At 40.5% G+C, this 22,308-nt stretch overlaps 1 protein-coding gene across 1 annotated transcript; it reads left to right on the forward strand.

The window, feature by feature from the left end:
• The first annotated feature begins 9,586 nt into the window (after window positions 1–9,586).
• On the forward strand, window positions 9,587–22,105 carry qdpra (quinoid dihydropteridine reductase a). The gene is made up of 7 exons (XM_084353801.1): window positions 9,587–9,772; window positions 9,859–9,951; window positions 11,173–11,269; window positions 12,482–12,622; window positions 16,474–16,582; window positions 19,266–19,349; window positions 21,194–22,105. The coding sequence occupies exons 1-7, from the start codon at window positions 9,689–9,691 to the stop codon at window positions 21,294–21,296; spliced, it is 711 nt and encodes a 236-aa protein (XP_084209927.1). The 5' UTR covers window positions 9,587–9,688; the 3' UTR covers window positions 21,297–22,105.
• Window positions 22,106–22,308: the final 203 nt, after the last annotated feature.

Raw genomic sequence — 22,308 nt, forward strand, 5'->3', positions numbered from 1 at the left:
TTCACAGACTTGTAGAATGAATTAAAAGGAGCATTACAGATGTTCTTGTGGTCCAGTTGTCAGAATAAAATGCTGGCATTGTGTTTCCACGCAGATATGTTACATTTACAAATGCTACATTTACAGTAAACGGATAGAAATGTCTGCCGGTCTCCTTAAAAATGTCCAGTGATGAGACTCAAACTGCGGTCGCCCGTTTGGCAGCTTTGTTGGCTTGTACTTGTTATTACACCACCACCATGCTCTCCATCTCCGGATGTAAAAGGAAGCTAGTATGAAGCATATAATGTGAACGTGATATTCCAGTCCAGACGTATCTAAAATGACATCCTGGCGACTGGGCTGACTAACAGAGACCCGAACCTAACCAGACCAAAAGCACGGTGTTGTCAGGAGCATAAAATTGAAAATGTAACTTAAAGAAACGTAAAGTTGAAACATAATAAATGGAAAACAGCTCAACACATCAGCGCTTTGGAGACACATACTGTACACAACAAACATTTTGATTCATAGTTTGAAACCTTACTGTAAATATGCCCAAACTGTTTCACCTTGACGCCATCACTAACCTCATGACAGTGCTGACCTTTTTTTTTTCAAAGCTGGATCACATCACATGTTAGAGGAGTGTGAGGTAAGTGAGGTAACTGAAGACACCAGTCGCACCAGAGCCAGCCACCTGACACAGCTGTGGGTGATCATCGTCAGTCAGATCATCACCCACCGCTGCGTCGAGTCAGATCAGTCTTGAAGCTGAATGACTGCTGCGAGCTGATGAAATGCAGCAGTTGGAATATTTTACTCCTCTGAGCTGAACATAAAAACGACTACATTGAAATGAAAGAGGCTCCTGCAGGATTTGGGTGTGCCCTCTCCCTTTTTTGTACTTGTGGGAAATCCCATCGCAGCAAACTCCAGCTTGTGCCCGAACTATTCTACTGACAGTTTCTTTCTATTGTATCATGCTTTGCTTCTACAGAGTTTAACAGTTCTGCTAGCGGCATGTGAGAAATCCTCCATCTTTACATCTATTTGCAGGACTTGTATCCAGCATTTAACCTGCCAGCACAGTAGACTATGTTTATTGGATACAGAGCTACATTTCTGTATTCTGAACATAAACTGTGGAATCACTCAAACAAACGATAACTTGACCTTTTAATAGAGCTTGTGAAACAGTTTGATTTGAAGCAGAGCAGCTGATTTTGGAGTCAAAGCACAACATAGTGCACCGACTAATGTATGCATTAAAATGTTTGAGTTATGGCTGTTTGAATAGCTATATAATTTATATACAGTATAAATCCCCTCTGAAGGCAGCAGTGTGCTCAAACATGCAGAGCACACCTTTATAAAAGGTAACGGCACTCGACCACATATACAACTGTGATTATGTATTTATACGGGTCATTGCGAAAACAAATAAAGTGCTGCACAACTAAGATAAATGCACATAATCAACATGTTTCAACCAAATAAGAGCACGTAGTGACAAAGACATAAAGTGTTAGGGTAAGATAACACTCATTATGGTTGTGGGGAAGTGAGGAAGGTTAAAATAAACCAGCAGAGCGGAATAATACCTGAAAATGAAATTACTTTAGGAAGGTAAATATTTCTTCAGTCTTCAGGAAAAAAAGCCTGAACTTCATCAATCCAGTGAGAACCTGTACTTAAAACATGTTTCTTTCAGGAGTTGAACTCTACTTCAAATTGTAAAATGTGATCAGGTGTCAGTCCACAGTTTATTTCTGCCGCTCCCGTGTTTAAATAAATAAATACATAAATGAATAAATCTGTTATTTTGATTTACATTTGCACGTAGCATGTAGATCCAAACGTAACTGACTGACAGGAGTCAGTGTTTTCCTGTAAGTTTAGATACATCGCAGGTCTTGGTCATTTGCAGTTCATTTAAATTAGTCATCAAGATCACATGATCATTGTCTGAAAACATTTCAACTACTTCATTTCAGTGTATAATGAGGACATGCTTCACATTGGGATGCACTTACCCCTAACCCCTAACCCAGTTATGAGAACATGTTCATATGTAAGCTAGACATAAAAACAGTTGAGTCACAAAGCACAAGTTAAAGATATGTGAGAGGCCTCGAGGTTTTCAGACGTAGATGATAAGGCTGACGGCTGTTAAAGTCTCCACGTCACACCTCACATCTTAACTCAAACTCAGGCTGATAAGCTGGAGGATAAAGATGTTGGAGAGGTTCTGTCACATTTTCAAACTGAGACAGAAACAGCCTGAGTGTCTCCTGACAGGGACAGTAGGTGGATATAAGTAGCTCTCATATCCTCTTCTCAATCAGTGAAAAGTGTACATGATATGGAACCCACTTTCACTCACTCATATTGTCAATGTGAAAATCCCACGTTTAATCCGAGTTTCTTCAAAAGGATCTCGACATGTATGAGTGATGAATACGTGCAAAAGGTACCAACGATCAAAGATATTTTACATTTCAAAGAAAATACTCCGACCCTCACTGTGCAGGCGCTGAAACAGCTGGTGACATGGTCAAAACTTTGCATCCCTGATCTTGACTAAGCTCCTCGCTCTGCTGCTCCTCTGCTGCATCTGTTGGAGAAAGTTTCCAAGAAACGCAGATTAAGAGTGATCCTTTCCTAAGAGCGACGTGTAGCAGCGCTAACACTGCTCATACCGCACAAGAGCTGCAGGAAGAACGTTTTCATTCAATCTCACTTGAAAAAGTTGGTAAAGATAAAAGATCAAATTCAACCATCGAGACAGAAATCTGACGATGTGCCAATTAAGCTAGTTGCCATGGTGACCAATTTATGAGCCTCATTAGAGAAACTTCTATAAGTATGAAATCCTATCTTATCTCTGTTTCGAAGGATTTTGGAAACATTTTCTCAAACTGCATTTAGGAAAAAATTCCTATCTTTGGATAGAAATGTAGTTATTACAGAGCCGTCATAACTGAAGAAGTCCCAAGTTAGGAATCCGAATTCAGTCTGACCCTGTGCTGAATTCAAAGTAGCTGCCAGTAACTGAAAGGCTACTCAAACTGTAGCTGTTGGAGAAGCTAACACTGATGTTAGTTAATTGTTAATTTTCCTACCCATGTATTAATGAGTATACTTTATTCTAGGACACAAAATTAATGCCTCCGACGCATCGAAATTGAATGCCCTTCTTTTCTTCTTCATTACAGCAAGCTAGCTAGCCACTGACATGAGACATGAAACAGCTGTTAGCATGGCTACAGGCCTGGTGCACATCCTACACACAAATACAGGCAGATTACAGGCGGGGGCCGATTGAGGAATGAAGTTTACTGTTCTAGTCAGGATGTCTTAAATTAAGACGAGATAAGAGATCAGAGACACAGAGAATCACCTCTGTAACAGTAAGACAGGATTTTTCCTAGGCAGTTAGGAGTATTAATGTAATGGCCCCTAATTAAATTCATTCATCTCGTATCTCTGAGCGAGCATCTCCACTCAGACTATATCTTCTACAACAACAACCGCTGAAGTCATTACAGTGTCCACTTCACGCCATGAGCTGCTGAGCTGCTGACAGACACTCAACCTGGCACAGATTTCCACAGTATACTTACAATTTTGTGTTTTTTCAGCTGTCAGAAACCTGCAGGATGTCTCCTCCAGGCCTGAACCAAACAGCGGGACATAATTATTTTGTGTTCCCTTGTACGTCACCCAGCTCTGGAGGAGAAGCGAGCTCGGTCAGCCTCACCGACTCCCATCAGCCTTACAGCTCCTCCTCGCCTCACACTCCAAAAGAAATGTGTGTGTGTGTGTGTGTGTGTGTGTGTGTGTGTGTGTGTGTGTGTGTGTGTGCATGTGTGTGTGTGCATGTGTTTCATACCTCTTATTCAGGAAGGGCTTAAGACTTTTGTTTACAACACTGGAAAAAGTGAAAGCGTGTATTTGTCTCTCACACTCTCGTTCTATTTGTGTGAGTGTGTGTGTGGATGTGTGTGAGTGCGTGTTAGTGCGTGTGTGGATGTGTGTGAGTGTGTGTGTGGGTGTGTGTGAGTGCGTGGATGTCAAACCAGACAAACCAAGCATTTATTCCCTCGTAGCAGAAGTGTGTGTCATATCCAGGTGAGTGTGACACATCGGGGGCTTCACTACAGTGACAGCGGAGCCGAGGCCATCTTGTTTGTATTATTCATGAGAGCCGGGGATGTCTCGATGTTCTCGGTGGCACGCTGCTTTGGCACAGTGCAGATAGCACAGCAGCAAAATAATGGGATGCTGGGACTCGCTGCTGTGTCATCAGCATCGCAGTCTTACAGCAGCACCTAGTGCTCACTGTATGAAACCGAGGGGCTGGCAGAAACACAGCGCCCTCATGAAGGTTTCTCTCCATCTGAACTGTGCGATCCTTCTCAAACACTAAACGGAGGATAATTGGTTTCTTCTAGTTGAAGAATTGATTTTTCTGTACTTAGTTCTCCTGGATTTAAGTGTATTGCAAAGGATCCTTGTTCATTGTGTTTAGTTGTAACTCTCACAGTTCTGAGTTCTGTCACAACACCACATAAACATCGTAGTTAAACTCGAGATCATTGTCTAAACTGGAATATCAACAGTGTGTAATCACCTGAAACTAAGAACTGTTGTGTTATCATGAACGTGCCGTGGCTGCTCGCTGTCCTCCCTCCTCCCTGTGTCTCTGTCTGTGCTGTGGGTGTGGACCTCCCCCCCTCCAGCTCTGCTCACCTGCCTCCCATCAGCTCCTCACCTCCTCCAGTATATTAACATTGGCTTCATTTCCATTCATCCCTGAATCGTTTTCACTGTAGTTGCCTCGCTGGTTCCTAGTCTCAGATTTAGTGATGTTTTGATGAAGTTTTCCAGGTTTATCGCTGTTTTTGATAAAAGGACACACGATGCTTCACATCAAGGAACCTAAAAAATAAGGAAGGTTCATTACGTCACTGACTCTCACTTTGTGGCCAGACTGTGGTGGCAGATGTATTGAAGTCAATGGGAGAAACACGGTAAAACCAAACATATCTACGTCAAATGACTTCTGATGAAGAAATGCCACCAGAAAATGAAGAACACACTTCAGAGAGCAGGTTAACCGCTGAATTATTTTTATTGGCATGTTTTCATTTATTCCTGAGGCTCCTGCTCACAGTGTAAGAGCGGCCTCATCAGCAGAAACCAGTCGGCCCTGCCTCGTTTGATCCCAATATCATCAGCCCTGTCAATCATTTGGGGTGTGTGTGTGTGTGTGTGTGTGTGGGGGGGGGGGGGGGGGGGGGGGGGGGGGGGGGGTGTCAGTGCTTAACCTGCTCTCTGAAGTGTGTTTTTATTTCCTATAGGCATTTCTTCATCAGATGTCACACAATGTAGATTTGTTGGGTGTAACGACCCTTCCCTTTCAGCTTTTCATGCTTGACCAACAGTCTTTTTTAGCTCCACAGTGTTCACCATGTTGCACTGCCATGTTTCTAAAGGAGCCCACATTGAACAGAACAAACACTGGCTCTTTAACACTGCGTAGGAAGGGTGAGATGAGGGTATTTCCTTTTATTGCAATCTGCAACCTCACCACTAGATGCCACTAAATACTACACACTGGACCTTTTAACACTGATAATAACCTTCAGCTTAGAGAACAACAGTGTCCAAACCAGCACAGCCTCTAGCTGTAGGTCAGTGTCTCAACCACTAACGAACTACTTTCCTGATGAACCCACATAGAATTAAATCTTTGTTTGCTTGGAATCAGTTCAGAAATATGGTTGACAATATTCCTTATGTGAGACGATCTGAGTTTGATAGCCAGCTGAAGGTTCAGCTTGTGGTGTACTGGACTCATATCCCTGTAACAGTAACAGTATGAGGTCCTCGTGTACGGAAGCCCCAAAGGGCCATGCATTCATACATTTTATTTCCTCTGTTTCCCCGTGATTAAGTTAATTTCATTTGTTTTCTCGAGATTTCAAGTTATTATCTCGAAATAACAACTGCCGTTTTCCCAAGATAACGGCATCATTTTCTCGAGATCTCGAGATAACGAAACTTTGTTTTCCCGAGATAACGATATAATTAATTTGAAATCTTGAAAAAACAAAACAATAGTGTAGTATATTAAATCATTGCAGGAAACATCATTCAGTGTAGCAGTGTCAGAGGAGCAGGAGCATATCGATCAAGACCTATAGCAAATAGCATTATGCCTTGCTATTACAGATAATATACACATTAGTGTGCGTAATCTAAAAAGACAGTTAGCAAGGCTTCAGCTATATCAGCGGCGCAATCTAAGTGAGCCTGATGACATCGTTAACTACATAGCTGACCAGCTACGAGGTCCCGGGCGTCTCCATAATCTCAGGCCTATCGTATCACAGTCATTATCTTGAGATCTTGAATTAATTATATATACACTGATTTTGATAATATTATATTATTTTAATAAATATTTAGAGACGTAACATGTAAAAACAAGAGGTGTATCTCATGCAGCCAGTGTAGTTACATGATCCCACCATGATTTTGAGTCAACTGATCACATGACCTGGAAGCTATTGAGCTAAAATGCTAATATTCACATATAAAAATTAATAAAAATTAATTAAAATAAAACTGCAAGCAGTGATGAACGGGCCTTCGCAGTCCACGCGTGTTGGGGCGTGCTGCTGTCGAGGCGTGCCGCTTATCCGGCCCCATTGCCCAATTATTGTGTATGCGTGCCTTAACTGTCCGTGTGTTAATCGGACTGTATTTGGTGAAGATATGCAAGACAATTGTGTTGACCACAATGTGCATGAAATTGTTGTTTTATATTTTGGGCGTTCTTTGGACTATCACAATTCCTTTAATACGTTTTTGTCAGCAGAGTCCACAGATGCTGTGTGCAAAGTTTCTTGCAAATTGGTGAAATTGCCTGGGAGGAGTTCGAAAAAGTAGGTTCGCGACATTTTGCGAATTTGTGAAAAAAAAAACGGCCGGCGGAAATGGGCGTGGCCTATATCAGGAGATTTAGCACAATTCACTGAACGCGTGAATATAAGGTTTTTGAATGTGTGACAAAGTATATGGGAGTTTTAAGCCAAAACGCACTTTCCTTGATTATAGCACCACCTAGTGATGGAAATTCACAACGACAACAGATTATAACATTTTTCGCCAGGTGTGACGTATATTCCAAGTTTGGTGAGTTTTGGGGTATGTTCAGGCAGTGGAAAATGCGATCATTTGGGCCTAAAGAAAAAAAAATTAAAAAAAGAATAATCACTACAAAAACAATAGGGTCCTTGCAGGTTCCCTGCTCGGGTCCTAATAAATAATCTGAGCAAATTCAATAGGGCCTCACACGAGATTTGTGCTCGGGCCCTAATAATTAACTCGTTATCATGGGAAAACAGAGGAAATAAAATGTATGAATGCATGGCCCTTTAGGGCTTCCGTACTTGTGGGCTATTTTATGGCAATATTGGATTTTGCATCAGAGTGAAGTACCTTTATTTAAAAATGCAGCAGAGGTGTTATGTGTCATACAAACGTACAACTCTTCTATTTAAAATGCTTTCAGTGGTTTGTCTCCTATAACATCTCTGATTTGATCCACATCATCCTCTCAGTTCAAAACATATAATACAATTTTGAGGTACCTGTACTTTAGTTGAGTATTTTCTTTCCATACTACTTGCACTTTTACTCCACAACATCTCAGAGGGAAACATTGTGCTAGTTACTAGTTCACTTACAAGATATTTGTAAAGAAAATGTATGAAGAGCTTTTAAAATATGATGTTTTCTTATGAATGAATCTACCCAACAGTAAATAAGAGTAGAGCTGAAACAATGAATCAGTTAAACAGTGAGAAGACACTAAATGACTCGGCAACAATTTAAATAATCACTTTCCATCCATTTTGTACTATTGGTTGGATAAAACAGGGAAACTGTGACGGTGTCGCTGGTTTATGAGTAACTGTTCCAGCATCTCTGTGTATAAACCAATCGAAGATGGATCCATAATGAAAACCTTCATCAGTTCCAGTTAACTCCCCTCAACCAACAGTTAAACCCGCTTCATGTTAATGCACGAGCAAGAATAATCCAATGATATGATACATAATTATTACATTTTCCTGCATGTAATTACATCGCCTACATTCACTAAAGTAACATTTTAATAACAGGATGGTTAGAGAAGGAGTAACGAAGTCTTAATGTTCTACTACTTTTTACTTTATCTGTCCTCTCCAATATTATTTGGAGGCAAATATTGTTCTTTTTACTCCACTACAGTAACTCCACTACAGTTACTCCACTACATTTACTCCACTACAGTTACTCCACTACAGTAACTCCACTACATTTACTCCACTACAGTTACTCCACTACAGTTACTCACTACATTTACTCCACTACAGTAACTCCACTACAGTTACTCCACTACATTTACTCCACTACAGTTACTCCACTACAGTTACTCCACTACATTTACTCCACTACAGTAACTCCACTACAGTAACTCCACTACATTTACTCCACTACAGTTACTCCACTACAGTTACTCACTACATTTACTCCACTACAGTAACTCCACTACAGTTACTCCACTACAGTTACTCCACTACAGTTACTCACTACATTTACTCCACTACAGTAACTCCACTACAGTTACTCCACTACAGTAACTCCACTACAGTAACTCCACTACATTTACTCCACTACAGTTACTCCACTACATTTACTCCACTACAGTTACTCCACTACAGTAACTCCACTACAGTTACTCCACTACATTTACTCCACTACAGTTACTCCACTACAGTTACTCCACTACATTTACTCCACTACAGTTACTCCACTTCATTCACTCTACTTCAGTTACTTTTCAGATTACATGCTGCATCAGAGCCAATGAGCACGTTTAATCAGCAACTGCATAAAATAGAAAAACACTGATTCTGATCATTTGGAAAGTCGGTCGACTTTGTTTCCTGTTCATGTAAATGTTTGAGTAATTTCACTTTTTTGTACTTTTGATTCTTGAATACATTTAATATTATATACTTTTAAGAGTTTTACTCAAATACTACCCGTATCGATGACTCTTGATACTTTTACCAAAGTAATATTTTAACAAGATATATTCTTACTCATACAGTACTTTGGGGTGTTTTTTACAACACTGGATATAAACACAACTCAGAATGAGTCAGGCATGTTGGGATATTTGAGTTTCACTTGATTGTTTATTCTGACATATCTGAATTTGTATTTTGCGTGTTGTGAATAATCTCTGGACAACATGTTTACAGTGTTGTCCTCAGAGGAATGATGTGTCTCCTTCAGATGTAAGTGGACAGCAGAGCCTCGACCTGAGGACCTGAGGACCTCCTGTGTTGGGGAGACACATGTATTATTACATTAGGGATATAAATTCTGAGTCAGCAGAGACATTATAAGACTGTAATAAAACAGTGAGCCTAAAAGCACCTTGGGTCCTACACACGCTGCATCAGGGGCGGTTTAACGTGTAATCATGTAATTTCCGACAGTCGTTGAAAGCAGCATCGGTTCCGCCAACTTGTTGCAGCAGCGGAGGAACCGCCCCCCCTCCTCTCTGCCTCTGCCCGGGTATATGAGCTGAAGCTCGGCCACAGTCCAGTCACAGCTCGCTGCCGATCAGAGCGTGAACATGGCTTCCCAGCGGGTCATCGTGTACGGAGGAAGAGGCGCTCTGGGCTCAAAGTGCGTCCAACATTTTAAAACCAAAGGCTGGGTGAGTTACAGCAGACCTCGAAGCTAACATGCTAACTCTCTGCTCTGCTAAATGATGAGCTAGCTAACTGTTGGTCACGCCGACAGTGGGTCGCCTGCATCGACATGGCTGCAAACGAGGAGGCGAACGAGAACGTGATCGTGAAGATGAGCGAGTCCTTCACCGAGCAGGCGGGACAGGTGAGCTCACCTGTCTGCGTCAAACACAAGTTGGTTTGTTGTGTGTCACTCACGTCAGACTCCGGAGCTAACGCAGCAGTGAAGCTGCTGACCTGCAGCTCAGGTCCAACTCGTGACATGAAAACATCAGCTCATAAAAATCAGTAGTTTCGTGTTTTATTCGTTTTCTTCACAATAGTTTTGCTAGAAACTGTGTATGCTAATGCTGCGTTCAAGTCGCATGGAAAAGAAGGGGAGAGGATACCTGGAAGCAGTGCTGAAACAATTACAGTCTAATCAATTATATTATATAATTCTTCAACATGATAGAGTTTGTTTGATGGCCAACATCCATATTTTGTGACAGCTAGTGAGAATTTTTGTCCAATTCAGAATCCAACGCTGATATTTTTCTGTTTTACACGTTGATCGACCTGTTTTCTGATGGAGCTGCAACGATTAATCGATTCACTGGCAACTATTAATGTAATCTTCAACTATTTTGTTAATTGATTGAATTGTCTGAGAAATTTAAAAAGAAACGTATCAAATTACAGCTTCTTAATTTTTAATAGTTTCTGGTTTCTTTCCTCCTCTATGACAGTAAATTGAATATCTTTGGGTTGTGGACAAAAAAAGACATTCGAGGACATAATGTTCCACCGTTTTCTGATATTTTATAGATCACACAACTAATCGTATAGTCAAGAAAATAATTACTCTATTGGTCAGAATTTCAGCCCTAAAGCTGGTCGAAAAGAGGCGTACAACCTGTACAGGTCGGCCCAAGATGAATAAAAATATATAAAACAACAGTTCATGTAACCATCAGTTCTTATCAGATGCAGGATGGTGTGTGACATGTTTATGTCTTTGCTTGGCCAGTTTATGAGACTTTGTTTAACTCCAGTAGCATATATCACATACTTAGTCCTAATAATGTATGTTTTATTACTTATCTGATAAAATGTAAGGGGATCTTCAGTGCCATTCATTAAAATAAAATGTATTATATTGATCGTGATTTTTATTATTATTATTATTATTGTTGTTAAGAAAGTGGTGTTCATCACTTGGAGGCTGCTGTGAATGTTTCTAAAAATACCCTGATTTTGTTTGTTGACTTGAACGCAGCATTCAGCATCTCCAGCTGGTGTGTGAGCTGAAGCGTAGTGAGATTTAAATGCCGTTCGCCTGTGGCGTCATGAGAAGGTGTTAGTTATCATCTGTCATTCTGTGCAGGTGACGGCAGATGTGGCTTCGTTACTCGGGGAACAGAAGGTGGATGCCATCTTGTGTGTGGCAGGAGGTTGGGCGGGAGGAAGCTGTGGCTCCAAAGGTCAGAGTTCAACCTTTGTTTGCTGTTACATTAATCATCAGCCATTCATTTCCTGCAGCAGTCCATGGTTAAATTTAAACTTGGCCTAAATAAACTCGTAATAAAATGGGTTTTATATAATTTGAGGATGTATGGTCATTCTTGACTTTGGGAACAGTATGTATTAATGACTCTTCTCAGCTAGGAGGCCCACTGCTAGCTTCTGCTAAATTTGGTCAGTCCAAAGAGTAACCACATTTTTATTCTTCCACCTCAAAGGTGGTTAGTGGTAAAACACCTGACAGACGACCCCCCTCACGTACATGTCACCAGTATTGGTCCTGTGTTCGTCTCTAATGCGTCGTACGTATATAATAACAGGGGAAATTAGCCTCTCTTCCATGTTAATAGTGCTGTTTCAACCTATCTGTAAAATAAAAATTTCTTTGCATTGAACATCAGGGTGTCTTCTCACTACCAACACATCAATGATAATAATAATAATGCAGCATGGTCAGTGGCCCAACGCTTCAAGGTTTGACACTATAGTTACCTTCCTAGCGTAGCGTCTTCCTCCTGTGCTGAAGCTGGGGCGTGGCCGGGTGGTTCATTCACAGGACTTTACCTCTGCAGACCAGAGAGTCAAGACTGATTCGTTTTTAATGTATTTAACATAAGTAAATGTACGTCAATGACATAACTAATGTGACGTACGTTATGTGAGTGATGTCACATATGTTACGTAATGTGATTTACATCACTTACGTTTGTTATTTTAACCCAAAATATGATTTTTTTTTGCCTAACCCTAACCAAGTAAACCTAACCAAACCGACCAGTCCAGTTCCAGTTCCAGTTAGTTTATTGTGTTTATCTTACAGCTAGCATTCAAAACCAACTGCATATAAAGGGAAGCCAGCAGTTCTGTGGTTAGTAATGAGCAGAAATGATATCTCATTGTGCAGCTTATTAGCATTTTGGGTTTGCTGTTAGTCATGTTTGACGAGAAGATAAATACTGCTCCATTGTTTGCACAGTAAAACGAAGCTGCCCTGAGTGGCTGGTTAGTTGTGCTAAGCTAAGCTAACCAGAATGCAGAGAAGCGTCTATTCCCCAAAACTATTCTTTTAAAGGCCAGCACTAAATAAGGTGATGCATCTATGGAATAATCATGTTGGATAAAGTATAAGACACCAGCATTGAAAAGAAGCTTTCCTGTTATTTCTGTCTTAGATTTATACAAAAACACAGATATGATGTGGAAACAGAGCGTGTGGACCTCGACCATCTCCAGCCGCCTCGCCGCTCTGCACCTAAAGGAAGGCGGACTGTTGACTTTGGCCGGGGCCAAAGCAGCGCTGTCAGGCACTGGAGGTAAGGCGCACATTTCTGTTTACCGTTCTCATTGTGATGACCCGGTTTGGCCGTGTGTCACGTCAGTGTTGCAGGCAGACGGTGATATAATGGAGACTCGATTGCGCAGATGTCTCTGTTGTCCAACCTGCCAATTCAAATAATGGAGGTAATAGAAAACGCTGCAGGGCTCGGACGAGGGAATTGACACACTGATCAGAGACGTGTTGGATCTCACACAGCTCCCAACAGCGCAGGGAAGGTGTCGATAAAATGGATCTGAGAAACAAAACAAGGAAAAAGATGGAATAGCTGATGAGGTCTGTTAAAGCTGTGGGGCTCGGTGGTTCGAGGGTTTCATAAACAACAAGTCAGTGGTTTGATTCCCACAACAGCCTGTTGGTCCGTCGGCAACCCTCTGCTCTGTTAGTGTCATTGAGCAAGTGACTCAACTCTGACCTACTCACTCATTATAACCTGCTCGATACAAGTCCAGATAAAAAGTTAAAATGTAACTGATTAGGGACAGAAGGTGATAACGAGAGGGCAACAGAACGGACATTAGAATAATTCAGCAACTTACTTCACAGTCGGTTAGTTTGTCATTTATCCAGCAGATGTTGATTGTTGCAACTTCTCCAACAAAAGAATCTTCAGCATTATTTGTCATTTATTATAGTCGGCTGAATATCTTTGGGTTTGGGTCCATTGGTTGAAAAAAAAATGCTAAAGAGACGCTAAAAATGATTGTTTTTAGTTTAGTTTCTGTAAAATAATGTGTACAGATTTATTTCTATTCTCCGGACTACACCACCGTCCTGAGTTGTTATTATTAACAATAATCAAATATCTCAACAGAAATTGTTATCAGTGATGATTTTTTTTATTGCAAGAAAAACCACTGACAGATAAACAGTTGATGATGTGAGTCCAGTGATGACAGAGCACAGATTGTTAGTTGCAGCCGTATTAAACGATGCATTTGTGTGTCAATATAAAACATGAATTAAGCAAATATACAGATTAACAGCCACACAGACATGTGAGACAAACACCTGTGATTTGGTTTGTGTTTTTAACCGTGTACACTACATATCTACAAAAATGTACAAAGTACATAAGGAGTAAAGGTATAAAGTATTAAACAATGGAAATACTCCAGTAAAGTACCTCAAAATTCTACTTAAAACAGTGCTTGAGTAACTTGTACTTAGTTATATTTCATCATTGTTTATTCTAAGTTTTGACACAGAAGGTTTAAATTTTTCCTGCAAACGTTTATCAGTTATTAGTCTCTTTGATTCATAATAATCAGTTTCAGTGTCAGCCCAGAAAAAGCCCTACCGGTCAGTCTCTAATCAATATCTTTGACTAGCTCTAGAATTGAATGAACTGAGGCTTCCACAAGAAACTGCCTGTTTTGGATGTTGTGCTGGTGAATTAAATTTGACCTACAGTCAGTCATTGTTAATGTGACACCCGCGGGCCTCATGCCAGCCTCTGTAGGATCCAGACAGGCTTTGGTGTGGTGCCATGTGATGTCCAGCCTCCTCTCTCTCTATCCAAGCCGGCCATGTGATTGGCTGAGATCGAGCTCTACAATACAATATAAAGCCCTGCCTCGGCAGTCAGCACAAAGCCCATAGACTCATTGGCTGCAGGCTTAGGAGGAGAATGACTCAGCAGTTGTGGCTCCACGCTCAGATGGACAGTGATGATGATGATGATGATGATGATGGTGATGGTGATGATGATGATGATGATGGTGATGATGATGATACAGTTCTGATATCTGTTGTTCTCTTTACTGAGCTTGTATTTGTACCAGAAGCTGTCTCACTGCAGAGCTGACTGTATTTTAAACACAAATGAACTGCGACAGTTTATCTCCAGAATCCTGAATCTGTGTGATCTAATTAAACGGGAGTCAGTATCTCAGTATCAAGAGCCACGTGTTAAGAAATGTAACGTAACTCTCGAGAGATGCTTGTGTTAACCCTTTCTGCTGCTTCAATCAAACAAAGTGGAACAAAGATTATTATTATTATAAAATAATCTGCAGTGGAAACAAGGAGGCAGAGTAACTGAAGATGTGGGAGGTCCTTTTAAAATGTCTAAAGATGCCTAAAATTCCATTTTTATTAACATTAGGTAATAAAATTAGTGCATACTAATTATGTCTTAAATTTTAGTTTTAAAGATCTCAAACCTTTTTATCTGATTATTTTTATCTCACACATTTCTTTAAACCTAACAAAGGAGCCTGATACTCACGTTTTTATTTTAACTTATGTTTATTTATATCCTGCACGTCAGTTAGCTCGGAGAAGGGGGCGAACCACGTGAAGGGCTTTTTAATAATCCGAACCCTTGATTTTGGATTTAAAACAGAGCTTGTACCACAGAGGGACTAAATGCAGGAGTCTTCTCTGTGTTCTCATGTGACTTGTATTTTTTTCCATAATCCCCAACCTGATTATCCTCCAAGATATGCAAAAGATATCTTTCAGTGTTCAGATGCACTGCAGACAGTGTTATTCACTCTAGTTTACTGAATTAAAACAGGTGGCAACACACAAACTGTTTCTGAAGTAGAGATTACTTGTTACGAAATATTTACACCTACTAACTAACTAACTAACTAACTAGCCAGGTCTGACATAAAGAGCAACACAGCTGTCACAGCACATTAAATAATGACGTTTAATGATGAAGACTGGGAGGATTTAAAATGACATTACACAAAAATAACGTAATATTATTCAAAAATTCCGCCCACTAATAATAATAATTGACTAAGAGACCAAATTATGCCAGTTGGGTCAAAAATATCAGAAAATGTCAGAAATTGTGAAAAATACTCAACACAATTTCCCAAAGTGCTGACGACCAGCTGTTCAGAACCCAAAGACTGTTCATCTACTGTCACATCCTGATGTTTGAGAAGCAAATATTTGACATTTTTGCTTCTGTATAGTTTGCACATTAATATAATTTTAACTAGCTAAGACGCTTTGAAACTAGTTGTTAAGAGTATATGATATATGTCTGATTATTATTACCAAAGCCAAGACTGATGCTTAAAGTAAGACGAACCTTCACCTCTTCACTTCTACATCCTGGATGTAAGCTGCTGCTGACGGACTTGATAATTAGCAGATCTTATTATTGATGGACGCACGTTGTCATGTGACCTGTCAGGTAGCTGGAGGCTGAACTGGTGCTTTCACACCAGAGCAGTGTTGAGTTCACTGTCCTTGGACTTTTGCATGACCGGCATCCCGAACTCGTGCTTCCTTTACAAAAGCTTGTGATAAAAGCCTTGTCACCACCCCTTGTTCCTATTGGTCAGTTCTTTGTAAGCCTGTCATAAGATTGGTTTAGTCGGGTGTGCAGATGCTTGGCATTCTTTAGAAACCCTCTTTTACATGTTTTTGGGTGGGAGGCGGAGGAACTTAATGTTTCCAGATGCTGAAGCTACAAAACAGTCCTGGAAGTTATCCAAGGCTGGAATCATGTGGAAACAAACTGACTAGAGAGAAGAGAACACGCAGTAATAATGTTGCACATGTAGTCAGTAAATGTGAATGTGTTTGTATGCTGCAGTTCTTTTATACCACACAGACGTATATCACAAGGACTCGGCTGCATTTTACCTGCTCACTGACTCAAACTCTCAGAATGTTCCCTCCACAGATTGTCCAATGTTTTACACTTGACCTCTCTCTACTATATCAATGTCCTCCTCCTCTCCTGGGCACAGTGTGTGTGTGTGTGTGTGTGTGTGTGTGTGTGTGTGTGTGTGTGTGTTTCTTTTGCAAACTGAATTTCCTCCAGGACACTACAAGAGATATCCTATCTGTGCTCCTCAGGTATGGTGGGTTATGGCATGGCCAAAGCTGCCGTCCACCAGCTGTGTCAGAGTCTTGCAGCAAAGAACAGCGGGATGCCGTCAGGAGCTGCTGCTGTGGCTATACTACCGTGAGTACTGCTGTGAAATGTTGTGTACACACTTGGATCATGATGCACAAACCATCTCAATGATGTGTAGGGGCTTTTCGCAGCAATAGTCCACTACAGATCTTTTTGAGTATTGTATCTGCTGCCTGCAGGCCGGAGAGCATGGTTGTGTTCTTAGACCTGGACATGGAGACTTTGTGTCCAGTTTTGCAATTATTATTATAATCCAGAATCCTTTATAGGGGAATAAAAATGTTGCTACAAACCAAATCTTACTAACTTTGTCTTCTGTTGGTAAGATTATCTACTTTACCCACCATTTAAAAGAACAACCACTTTATTAGACCTACTTCCACTCAAAAACTCTGTTTTAGTTTTAGGTTCCTTTTGCTTCTGTGGAGAATGGAAGGAATATTTGAGGGAATCATGATTTTATCTGTCCATGAATTTATTTGTTTTATCCACTATTGGTAAATGTGTATATAATAGTATTTTAATGATCTTTCCAGTTTTGGGCTGTTAACAGGATAACCCCCGACTTCTGAAGACGTCACTCTCTCTGGGAAACCCATGTGCATTTTTCACGGTTCTGACATTTCTTAGACAAAACAATCAATTGGTTTTATTGAAAAAATAATGGAAAGATTCATCTATGAATAAAAAAATAAGTGTTAGTTGCAGCATCTGTATTCTTTGGCATTTTAGTTAAAATGTTGAGCAAAAGAGAAGGAGAGAGTTTCATACTTCACCAGACAGCCTTGAATACTGTCGGCAAAGACAAATTATTAAACGTCCTCGAACTTCAATATCCTGAGATATTGTAACATGATGCTCGTAAATGACTCACAGCTCATTCATGTTTACCAACCTGGATCGTCTGTGATACTTTATGACAAAAGATATATTTTCCCCTGGATTCAGCGCTCACTCACCGCCCGCTGCTTGTTATTGGGTTGTTTTTTTTCCTCCTTTTTTATTAGTTATTGTTGGCAGCAGATTTTTATTAACAAAACAAGACAAATATGAAGGTCTCAGTTAGTGTGGATGGGATTCTCTTTCCTGTTACAGCCTGGTTTTGCTCTTTAAGGTTGATATTCAACACAAATGTCTTGCACAGTGCGGCTTTAAATAGCATCCAAGACGGCAGTAAAGGGAGTGAAGATGAAAGCTATTGTGCTGTAAAATGAACTGTGCTTCATCCTCCTTTGTGATGTTCGACAGATATGTGAAGATAAGCGGCCCGGATATACAGACGTGAAAGGCTGCCATAGATCTCTGCTTGTGCACATGATCTGTTTCAGATGAATGACGCACACTGTACCCTTTGCACGATCGCCTCGTCCGTCCGCTTATTAAATTTAAAAGCAGTGTTTTTGCATCGTCACCGTGAGAAGCTAGAAAAGGCTTTTCAGGGGTGTATCCAGCTCCTGCTCTCTGTTTGGTTGTATGAGGCTGGAGCGAGTCTGCCTCTCCAGCAGGCTGTCACATCTGTTCAGCATTAGCCCAATGACTTGCATTTCTGTTGCAGCCTGCATCCCCCAACCCCCCAGTGCTGCTGTGCCATCATATATATACCAACACTGTTCAGCGTTTGTGGACATTCACATGTGTTTTCCTGCAGAGGCCATGTGAAGATTGAACTGCAGCCTTTTTGTGTGTTTTTCTAAGCATGTACAGAAAGACAAGAAGTCATTATTGTAATTAAGGATGTGTGCGATTAGTCGACTAACCAATAAAACGTTGCTACCCGGCTAGTTGGCACCAGAAATACTAGTGGGTTAATATAATTTTATTGATGTACACATTTTAATTAGGCCTGCACATTGGGCTTCTGTTAATAATGTTAACCCTGGTTAACTTTAGCTATCGTTGTAAATACTGATGTGTTTATGTATTTGATGTGCAGTAACATTCACCACATGAATCACTCAGGCATGTTTCCAAAAGAGATTTTGTTATGTTGAATATAAATATATATAAATATTTTGCCTGTATTAGTAAGAGCGGTGTCAAAAAACGCTGCTTTATAATAAGATCTGTTTTTCTGCAGGTTTTCCTTTTTAAAATGATGAATACAGACTAACTCTTCCTCGACATATGGAGGGTTGTCCTCTCACACAGTTGATCGCTGGCTGTGGTCTTTGTGGTGTGTTCAAGTGCAGCTTTTTGGCCGAGACACAGGCAACATGAGGCGACTACAGTAGTTCTTTGATGTTGGTTTGGTGTGTCTGGGTCCTTAAATACAATTAGGTTATTAATGGAAATGGCTCAAAATAATATACGCAATAACTTTTCAGGACAGTGTTAAACCTAAGAGATTAAATTGTGTTCACTGTAGACTGTTTTCTGAGTCTGAATTGAATCATCTATAATGTCAGGGGAATTGGTTATTAAAATACTGTATATGTTCTTGTACTTAAGTGTAGCTAGTTCCATGAGGTCTCCCTAAAACACTTCAGTACACCTCAGGATGTTTTGTGGTTTATAAGCTGTTACACAGGGACATCATATGTTAACATTAACATGGTTAACATGGTGTAATATCACCACAGTGATATTTGAAGTCATGAATATGACAATAAAACAGAGGCATGATATAAGTGTCTCTCTGTGTGTGAAGCTGCTGCAGTCTGCCGGCTCGCTCTCTTCTCTCCTCGCACAGACGCTGCTGCTCACTCTGATGTCATCTGACTTAATTTGACAGGGTTACCTTGGATACGCCAATGAACAGGAAGTTCATGCCTGACGCAGATTTCAGTTCTTGGACACCGCTGGACTTCATCGCAGAGTGAGTGCTGAGGCCACTAATGGTTCTGTGTCTGTCTGCAGATCTGCTCTACGAACATGATTATATTCACAATGTTTTTTTTCTCCTGGTCTCTAGTCATGTTGTACACTGCTGGAGTCGGTGTTTATGTTAGCGATCATAAAATTGCGTACCTGGACTTTGTCCTTGATTTAATAAAAACTTTAATTAATTTAAGTAATGAGCCATTTCTTACAGAAAACAGTGTGTTTTGAGAGAACTAAGCTCAGTTTGTGTTTAGTCTCTGTGTATGCCAGAGGAGATTAGATGGGATTTGATCCACTTTGATAATCCCTGAGGAAACAGATGCGGGTCCGAGGACAGAAATAGAAATAATCTCAGTGGTGGGAAATGGAGAGAGTTGGCACTCAGTGCTTCGTTGTCTCCTTTCTGTACTTGCCTGGCTTTTAAATGACAAACAAATGACATTCTTTTTTTTCTTTTTTTTAAACCTTTATTTAATCTCGAGAATCATTGAGAGCAAGCCCTCATTTTCAATGATGTCGAGAGTACAAGTCAGATATTTACAACACAAAATACAAATAAGACAACAACAACACAGCACAAGTTAAAGAAGGAAAGAGCACAGAAGACAGTTTCATCCATTTAAAAAACAGTTACATTCATAGACAGAGGAGTTTGTTATCATAGTTTTAAACTGACCCAGAGACACACGTGTCTGTAGTTTTAATGTTAGTTGAAAATGATTCCAGGTGGATGCTGCAGAGAAACTAAAAGCAGTTCTACCAAATGAGGTGTTTGTTTTTTTGAGTGTCAACCAGTTACTTGGGTTGAGAATGGAGTATGAGACTGATTTAGCAAAGAAGTAATATATGATGGCATTTTTCTTATTAAAGCTTTATAAATAAATAAGAGCCAATGCCTGTCCCGTCTTAAAGCTAGAGGGGCCCAGCCCGCCTTCTCATATAAAACACAATGATGAGTCAAAAAGCTGTTACCAGTAATGAATCTAATCGCAGAATGGTAAATGGGGTTCAGGGCAGCAAGTGTGGAGGCAGAGGCATTCCTATAAATGACATCACCATAATCTAAAACAGATAAGAATACGGCTTCTACGATCCGTTTTCTGCTGAACAATGGGAAGTTGGTTCTGTTTGACAGAGTATCAATGTGATATTTGAAGGTGAGTTTTTGATCTAACCAGATACCCAGATATTTATATTCAGAGACTCTGTCAATACTGTGTCCTGTGAGAGCGGTGATAAATAACCCAGGGTCATTAATGTCTTTAACTTTAGAGAATAGCATGTATTTGGTCTTATTTGAGTTGAGAACTGTAAATGTGTCAACTGTCCGTGAACGCTCCTAAAAGTTGACATCCTAATACCAGAGGTTTTGTACTGTAGAACAATACTTACCTTGCGGTTCTGAAGTATAAACATGTCATTCAGCCCGTCATTACACTGTCATTGAAAGAGCACAGATTCATGAAACAACCTTTAAAATAACACTTTTTGACATTAACTGACTGTTTTTTTTACCCTGCTCTAAAACTACTTTGTCAATCAAGAGTATTACAAGCTCATGACAGGGATTTCATGAGCCAGTCTCTCATGAATATGCCAGCTCTAAATGTGTTGTGTCACATCATAGAAACACTGGCCACTGATGTATGTGAATGTCAATAAAGCAAATATTGGCTGATACTGATATTTGGCCAATATACGGATGCATCCCTGGTACAGTTACCACATGAGGTACTCGATGAATCCGTTAGTTTGCTGCTTTGAAATAACATAATGTTTCTTTGAGAGGGTAGAATCAACATGTGTTAAATATTGCTTTCATTTCCTTGTTTCCTCCAGATTGTTCTTCAGCTGGGCCACAGGGCTGAGCCGGCCCGCTTCAGGAAGCCTGATGCAGCTGCTGACCTGCGGAGGTGAAACCCAGGCTGTGCCCACACAGTAGAGACAGAGAGGAGCTGTGGAGACAGTGATGGGGGTTGGAAGGGAAGGAAGAGGAAGCAGAGAGATGAGGAGATGAAGGAGAGCAGAGATATAGACTGGAAGGGGGAGGATATAGGGAGGCGTGATGAAGAGGGCTGAGAGGTGAAGAAGAGAGATGGTGACAGAGAGGAGCTGAATGAAATGAGGAGGAGGAGGAGGAGGAGGAGGAGGAGGCTTGTGTTGCAACTGCTGCCTCACAGCGCCCTCTCGCTGTAAATCCACACAATATCCCACTGAAACAGTCAATCTGACATTAGCACAAACTGAACTGTGCAGGCTCCAGTCTGGCACACCGGTTTTCAGGACTTATCAAAAAGTATTTCATAATAAAATGTGTTTGTAGCTCATCTCTGCTCAGGACTGTGTGGAAGCTGACGCTGATTAAGATGCATACATGAGTTGTTAAACCAAACCACTGTCATTCTGTGTCATAGCAGTAAAAACTATTGCTGACACCTCAACTCTTTAACATCTGTGTCATTCAACATACGACAGTCTGATCCAGTGTGACGTGAGATCTGTAGACCTTTTAGTTTTTACTGTCTGTAGTCCCTGACGGTCCTCTGCCACTGCAGGACCTCAGAGTCAAATGAAGAAAGAAAGCCGCTGTCTTCTCTCAAACGGACAATAGAGTTCAAAGTGGAGTGGCCTTATTGTGTGTTTGTAGCTATCAAGTCAAAGTGACCTTGGTGTTGGAGGTATGACAAGGTGCTCCGTTCCTGTTGTGTGTTGTAACTGTGTCAAATTCACAATAAAATGAGTTTAAAAAAAAGAATAGATTTGAAGTTCAGAGTTCATTCTTGACCCTGGAAACAACCGTTCAGCTCAAAGTCCAGTTAGTAGTAACGATGCACAGTTCCACTTTTGTTCAGCAGTATTTGGATATCTGCCGTTATTGCTGCTGATAAGAGTTGAATATTACTGTTATTACCACTGTCACCAATACCAATTTTTAAATTCCATTTTTTATTTAT

This window comes from Pagrus pagrus, assembly GCF_965226575.1.
Source record: "Pagrus pagrus genome assembly, chromosome: 5".
In the NCBI taxonomy this organism is placed as follows: Eukaryota; Metazoa; Chordata; class Actinopteri; order Spariformes; family Sparidae; genus Pagrus; species Pagrus pagrus.

What these genes read in the sequence shown, in the direction of transcription:
- qdpra (XM_084353801.1), top strand. Translation starts at nt 9,689, where the DNA reads ATGGCTTCCCAGCGGGTCATCGTGTACGGAGGAAGAGGCGCTCTGGGC. An exon ending in TCACCGAGCAGGCGGGACAG is followed by an intron (nt 9,952 to 11,172) that starts GTGAGCTCACCT and finishes CATTCTGTGCAG; the next exon opens with GTGACGGCAGATGTGGCTTC. An exon ending in AGCGCTGTCAGGCACTGGAG is followed by an intron (nt 12,623 to 16,473) that starts GTAAGGCGCACA and finishes TGTGCTCCTCAG; the next exon opens with GTATGGTGGGTTATGGCATG.